The 8,030-nt window shown below is 29.3% G+C and overlaps 1 protein-coding gene across 1 annotated transcript; it reads left to right on the top strand.

The window, feature by feature from the left end:
* Positions 1-5,541: 5,541 nt before the first annotated feature.
* On the top strand, positions 5,542-6,992 carry LOC101262938 (uncharacterized). Its single transcript, XM_004244840.5, has one exon. It carries the CDS (start codon positions 5,851-5,853, stop codon positions 6,868-6,870), a length of 1,020 nt encoding a protein of 339 aa, XP_004244888.1. The 5' UTR covers positions 5,542-5,850; the 3' UTR covers positions 6,871-6,992.
* The last annotated feature ends 1,038 nt before the right edge of the window (positions 6,993-8,030 follow it).

Raw genomic sequence — 8,030 nt, 5'->3', positions numbered from 1 at the left:
ATTTTTCATTTTCCATAATTATTTCTGATATATGTTTACTCTTTGGATTTTTAGGTAATTTACAATCTTTAGCTATATGTCCTAATTTTCCGCAATTATAGCAAGTACATTTCGTCAATTTTCTTTTTGGTCTAAATGGTCTTTTAGTTTTGTAATTTTTTACATAATACTTCTTTCTTGGTTTTTTATATTTATATGTTGATCTATATTTTTTATAATTTTTTATTTCTATTATACTTTTTTTATAATATCTATCTGTGCAACCAAATTGAGGTGCTACTTTATTTTTGCAACATGCGAAATTTTTTACTAATACTTTTTCCATTTTTATGTCTTCTTTATGTTTTTCACATAATTCTATAAACCATCTTTGTAAGAATTTCATTCTAGCTCCTAAAGTATCTGTTAATTCTGCTTCATTCCAACTTTTTATTATTTTTGAATTAAAAGGTTCTGGTAATTTTGTAAAATATGATTTTCTTATTTCTTTACTTTCTTCCATGTTATATGTTCCTTTATAATAATATTTTCTAAATGCGCCTGTATATTCATCTATATAACACATGTTACATATTGCCAATTTTGCCATTAAATTTCTATTTGTAACTTTTTTTTATTTTGTTCTTCTACTTCTGTTGTCATACTACTAAATTCATTTCTTATAGCTATTTCATCTTTATTTAATATTTCCATAGATGTTGTAGCTATTTCTCCATTAAATTTTTTATTATTTCTTAAGGTCTTTATACTTTCTTCTGTTAAATTTTGTAACCATAATTTTACTGTTCCTATAAGTGTTCTTTCTATATATCCTGTTACTTCCGTCATTCCTATCTTGTTATCTATTAATTATTTTGATATATATCTCATCCATAATTGAATTGTTTTATTTATATCTGCTACACAGTCTAAATCTAAAAAATTATGTTGTTTAGTTGTTGGTTTAGGCGTCCATTTATTTAATCTTTTATCCCATAAAATCTTTTCTCTATCATACTTTTCATAACTTATATTATTATATGTTGGATTTAAGAATTTTGGATTTTTTTTCTCCTGATGTACTAGGTTTTTCATTCATGTCTGTATCTCCCGTATTTATTTCTATATTTTCTAAAAGTTCTGTATATGTTTCACTTATCCCTGAGTATTGTTCTTCTAAATTATTGTTGATATCATCAATTCTTACTTCTGGTAGATTATATATATATCATCTTAATTACTTTCTTCTAATCTATCTTCTAATTGCAATCTTTCTTTAAATTTGTTTATTTCATTTTCTAAGTTTCTTTTTTGCTCTTTTTCTTTTTGTTTTATTTCATACATTTCTTTTAACATTGCTAATTCTTTTTCTAATTGTAAGATTTCTTTATTTTTTTCTTCTATTTGTTTTACTTCTTTTTTTGCTTGATGTTTTATTTTTTCAATCTCCATTTTTCTATCTATTTCTTCATTTTCTTTTGGTATCCTAACCATAGCAGTTAAACTATCTTCTAATTTTACCGTTTCTTTTTCTAACATTAAACTTAAATTGTCACCTATTTTCTTATATCTTCTTCCTAGATTAGAAAATATTATTCTAATTTTTAATCCTTCATAGTTTTCAAATATTTTTTCATCTATTGAATATTCTTCCTTATTCATTTATAAATTATGTTGTAGTTTATATTCTAGATTATCTATTTGTATTTCTAGATATTAAATAGTATTTCTTTGTGCTATTATAGATTTTTCACAAATTCCAGCAAATATATTGTTATTTAGTTTATTTTGTCTATGCCTTAATTTTTTTCTTTTTGCCATAATTATTTTATCAAGTTCTTGTTTATATTCGTTATTCATCGTATTTTTAATTATTTAATATATTTATATTCTAATTTAGAAATAATATCTATCATTTCTTCTAATTCTTTATTGTCGGTTTTTGTAATATTAAGTTCTTTGTATTCCGGATATAATTTGTTCAATTTTCTTTTTATTTTTCTTATCTTTCTGTTGACTTCATCCTTCTTTTCATCTTTCATAGCTCTGATACCATTTTTGGGGGGTGCGGAATTCATCATAAGTTAAGATATATATATTGTAGAGTAAAATATTTTTATCATAAATTTCTTCTAATAATTGTTTTAATCTAATTATTTCTTCAAGGTTGTTTATTATGTATTCTATATATAATATATTTTGGGTTCTTTGATACATATTTAAATTTTCTTGTATTAATTGTTCTAATAATCTTATATTTTCCATAGTTTTTATCCAATATTCTAAATAGTCATAGTTCATTTTAATCTGAATCTATTTCTAAATCGTATATATCTATTCTTTCTATATCTAATTCTTGTAAATCTATTTCATACCACTTTTGACTTTTATATATCTTCTAAATCATACTCAAATTTTTTTCCCCATATAACTCTTTTTATGTCATCAATTTCTGTATCTTTGAGTATATATAAAATCAAAGTTTTATAACTTCTTATTTCATCATACATTGTAAACATGTTTATTTTTTATTATGCAGTTTTTTCTTCAGTTATTCCTTCCTATCATATCATAATCTAATGAAATTCATATTAGTTTATTATAAACTAGAGTATCTTTATTCATACATGTCAAGGGTGCACTAAGCCTGCCTAGTCAAGACATCTCACATTCACATATCATTCATACCTGTATCAAGTAAGGGGCACAAGTCTACCAAACAAGACACAACATTCTTTCACCTTATCACATATATCATATCATTCTTTAAAGCACTTAGGAATAACCCTTATCATCTTTATGTCATCCAATACATTACCATATCATCGTCAATATAACCATCATAACTCAAATAGTAAAGTAGGAACAATCATGTATCAACATCTAAAACTACACATATAAAACATAGTCATAGTCTACATGATCACCTAAAATACATATAAAGCACACATACTTTCACATTACTTCACATGTAGATAGATATGCTCATACTTCACATAAATCAACTACAAAAATCATCATTATACTTCAAATAGTGCCGACAATGCCATGATCATCATATTACATAAAGTAACGACGACAAGGCCACATCAATTCACATAACACTGCCACCATATGTGGACCGTACCAATCAAAACATAGTTGAAGTCTAATTAACATCAAAATAAAAGAACTAGGGAAGCATGCCTCACTACCTCTTACCACTTTCATTCCAAAGTTAAATCATCTAATTCAATATCATAAGGCCCTTACCCATGGTCATAACCAACAATTCAATACCATTATAACAATAATCAATTAAACTAAGTCAATTCATTATATACTTATCAATCTAATACAACCTAGATATCAATTGAATATAATTATTGCATCATTAGATAGCCCATAAAAAATTACACTAGAATCTATAAGTATCAAGTGCATACCAATTCAATAAGCTTAACATACATAGATCTAAGAGTATTCATTGATCAATTAATCAAATTGAAACAGTATATACATCATACATACGTAATCTATACATGAATCAAAAGCCTATAACAATTTACACATGAATTCATGAATATCAAAGCATAATCAATTCCCCATATTTTAGTGAAATTTAGAGATTTGAGAAGACCAAGGGTTCATGTAGAATTTCATTCAAAAACATCAATTATAAATCAACTTTATCATATATAAACATTTGGAAACCATTTATGCAAGAATCGAAAACTTCGAGCAGAAATTGGACTTTTTCGTCTTTTTAAAATCTTTGAAAATCATCTTTGAAATTGGCTCTAAGGTGATAGCAAGCCTTAGATTAATAACTCTCATACCTTATTTGAAGAATCCAAATATAATTGACGAATAAACTCCATTGAAGACCCATCTTCATCTTGAACTTACATGGAAGTTTTTGGAGAATCTTTAGGAGGGAAGGGGTTTTAATTTAGATGCTAGGGTTTAAATGAGATTTTAGTCACTTATATACTCTTAAAATACCCCTAAACACCTAAAACAACTGTCCCCACATTTTATAAGACTTGGGGTAAATTTCCCAAAGCCCGCAAGTCTTAACAGAAAAACTGCTAACTTTTCAGCACCATCGACGGACCGTTGGTCAGGCCACGTACATCAATGGGGTCTCGTATTTCACTTTATAGGTTTCCCAACCTTCAGGCTACTTGTCCTCAATCGACGAGACCCATCGAAGGGTCGTCTGGTCCATCGTTTGGCCACTGCCTGGCAGTGTAATCTCTAAGTCGGGGTCCTCCTTTAGGTCCACTTTGAGGGTCCTATGTGGAGTCGTACCCGAATGTTTCCACCCCAAATATGTTCATATACGAGTTTGGGACCTACTATACGAGTTTCATAAAAAATGAACACGTAAAACTCGACAAAACATACATAGACACGCAAGGTCATTTCAAGACAAACCTTTCAAATGTCATGAACGTTCTTGGAAGTTTGACCTCCAAACTTCACGAAACTTGACACACTGACTTTAAACACCATATAAACTCATTTAAGAACAATATAAGCTCATGTATCACACATAAAACCACATATGAGGCACTTAGGTGTCTTAGTCGTCGAACGTGTTGGTCGTTTCTTGACTTTTGACTTCCAAAGCACCTAAACTCTTAGACATTGCCTCAAACCCACATTATAAACCATTTTAGGACCTTAGACCACTACAACAACCATGTTAGGCTCTAGCTTCACCTAGGTCATTTTCAAGGTCTTACGGAGGTTGAAACATACTCAAGTGGTTTCAAAACAATTTGATGATACAGAGGTTTTGTCAAGCTATATTTGGAGAAGAAGTTTCAAACATATATTCAACATTCAAGTTGCTGCATCTTGTAAAATAAAAATAAAAATAAAATATTTTAAAACCATTTTTAATCCATATATTTTAAACTTTATATTTAACCATGTCAAGCAACAGTAATGAAGATTTTGTGAAGAACAAAGATTATCATGTATTTGAAGAAGACAGATCAAGTTTTGTTAAGAAAATTCAGCGAAAAGGGGAGATTTGTTAGGGTTTTACCCTTATTTCTTACCATATTTGAGTTTCATCTTTACGTTAAAAAAAATTAAAGAATTACCATAATTGTTTTTAGTTCTTCTAAAAGGAAAATACATTTTCTTCAGAGTTGGTTTATTCGTTCCCTTTCGGAAAATTTTTTGCTGTAGCTAGTTCTTTTCTTGTAGAAAAAGATTTTAGGACTCGATAAATATATGCTTATTTCTTCTAACACAACAAAACAATAACATTCACAATGTAGTCGTTTAGAGAGTTTAATTTAAGGGAGACTTTCTACTAAACATATTTATGCTTTTTCAATATTATTACTTTTATAATTATGAAGGACAATTGGCCATATGCTATAATAATATATTTCTTTTAGTATAGTTTAATGTGTCGTCTAATTTATCCTCGTATGCATGATGTCATAATCAACCCTTCATAACCCATCAACAAAGTTGTAAGAATAAGTCGTTATTCACATTGGAAGTTTCAATTTTGAATCATGAATTATAAATAGATGGTTTGAACAATGTTTGATGTAGTTTTCTAGGAAAAAGACGTCGATTAGTTTTATTTATTCATTCATAATAGATAGACGTCTATTATGTGTGTGTACATAGATGGAGGGACGAATTTTCGTTTTGTTTGACCATTTGAATGACTCTGACCAAATAGATAGAGGTGAATACATACCATTTTGGAAAAGTAATGAAAAAGGAAAAAAGAGTCAAGCTGCTCCTTGTAGACTAGGACTAGGACTATTGTCCAAAAATAGCTTCACTTTTGTTTCTCATAATTAATATATTCTCTGGATCATCCCTTTCTTTCACCTCAAATCTCAAATATAATCGATGGACTCCTCTTATCAAATTGTTGCCAAGGCAAAACACCGCCACTATTACTCTGCTTGTTTTGGACGCCCGGCTGCCACCGCTCTTCCACCAGTTGGAGTTGCTACATATCCCAATCTAGCCACCTCCCTCTACAACACCCACCTCGGCCTTTTTGCTCTAACTTGGTCACGCAATCTGTTCGGCAGATCTTTTCATATCCATTTCCTCCTCAATGGCCTTTCTTCTCCTCATCTATCCCCTTCTTTCCAACTCCACATCAAGCCTTTTGTTTTCTGGAAGAAACACGGATCTAACAAGCTCCATAACAATGTTCACATCTTTTGGGATTTTTCCAAAGCTAAATTCGGATCTGGCCCTGAACCTCGATCTGGATTCTACATGGCTGCTACCGTTAACGGAGAAATGGTTCTTCTCGTCGGCGATTTACTCAAAGAAGCTTATTCAAGGACAAGAGCTCGAAACAAGTACATGAACATGAACATGGTGCTGAGAAGGGAACATGTGTACTGTGGGAACAAACTGTACATAACAAAAGCAAAGTTTGGTGGAAAAGAAAGAGAAATCTCAATTGATTGCAGGATTGGGGAAGATCCAAGGTTGTATTTCAGTGTGGACAACAAAAGGGTATTGCAAATTAAGCACTTGAGATGGAAATTCAGAGGGAATGAGAGAATTGAAGTAGATGGGGTTGGAGTAGCGGTGTCATGGGATGTGTATAACTGGTTGTTTGATGATGATGAAGATGGTTATGCTTTGTACATGTTCAAATTTGAGAAATCAAGTTTGGATGAGGAGCAATTTAATAATAGTATGTGGTCCCAGCAATCTTGTGGATTTGGGTTTGAGACAAAGATGATGAAGAAAGGTGTATTGAGAAGTTCATCATCTTCATCATCATCTTTATCTTCAGCATCTTCAAGTTGTAGTAGCTCTGTAATGGAATGGGCAAGCACAGAAGAAAATGAAATGAAGGATCCCACTGGATTTTCCTTGCTGGTTTATGCTTGGAAGACCTGAAACATTAAGTTTTTACCTCATCCAATTCCCACGTAAAGTACATGTATACAATTTTTCCTCCTCCTACTATTCTGTTTTTGCCTTTGATTGCTTAGAAAAATACATACTAGTATTCTTCTTCATTGATTTTTACTTTATTTTGTTCACATTAGGCATCATTTTTGACTTAACAACATCAATATTGGAAAGTTAAAGCACAGGCCATTCCGTACCTAATGTTTTTGCGTGAGAGAGAGAATAGCATTCTTATTTTTCCTTAAACAATTTGAACCACTTAAACTTATGTAACCCAAAATACTGAAAAACATATACTCTCTTTTGGCAATTCAAAGCTCACTGAAAGTTACAACAGGATGCATGGTCTTTGGTCATGTCATCTTTAGTACACATTTTATCTTTATTAATTACTTTTATGTCATCCTAATTAAAAGTAGATAAAATCTTTTTCTCATTTTTATATTAGTAATAAGTAAATAAATAAATAAATTCCTTTCCATTTTATTTACTTATTCATATTTGACTTATTACACTTATTAAGAAAATAATAATTAACATTTAACCCTTTTAATTCATAAAATTCTAAAATCAATTTACTCAATGAAGAGGTTTTACATTTTCAAACTCAATAACTCTCTAAACAAATTAAGAGTTTAATATATATATATATATATATATATATATATATATATATATAAAACAATTTGTTCAGATCTATCAATTAATCAAGAAATCACTCAATTGATAAAGTATTTTTGAATTCATCATTTATTTTGCGAGATTTTGTTTTCAAATCCACACATTATGTCGAATTTTAGCATTGTATGTATTGAGGATTTTCTGTCAATTTTTTTTAATTTTTATGTGAGTTTGTTAACTTACTCATCAAATATTTATGTAATTCAGATTTTTAATGTTTACAATAATTTTTGTCGATATTTTCTTATGATTTGTTTTTATATTTCAAATTTAGTAGAATCCAAAGTAGCATTTAGGTATTGAATTGTTTCGCAAAAGTATTTGAAAGTATTTTGAATGTCCAGTAGTTTTTAGTCAAATTTATGTTTACAAAGTGATAATCTAAATACAAAGCTGTATTTTGATTATTTAAAATTGTGAATGAGTACGAAATCAAAAATAAACCAGTTTGTATAAACATATAA

This window comes from Solanum lycopersicum, chromosome 8 (assembly GCF_036512215.1).
Source record: "Solanum lycopersicum chromosome 8, SLM_r2.1".
Classification (NCBI taxonomy): Eukaryota; Viridiplantae; Streptophyta; class Magnoliopsida; order Solanales; family Solanaceae; genus Solanum; species Solanum lycopersicum.
Note: the sequence above shows the minus strand (reverse complement) of the source record. Positions and strands in the feature narration are given on the sequence as shown.

Coding starts and splice junctions, on each gene's coding strand:
- LOC101262938 (XM_004244840.5), top strand. CDS start 5,851: ATGGACTCCTCTTATCAAATTGTTGCCAAGGCAAAACACCGCCACTAT.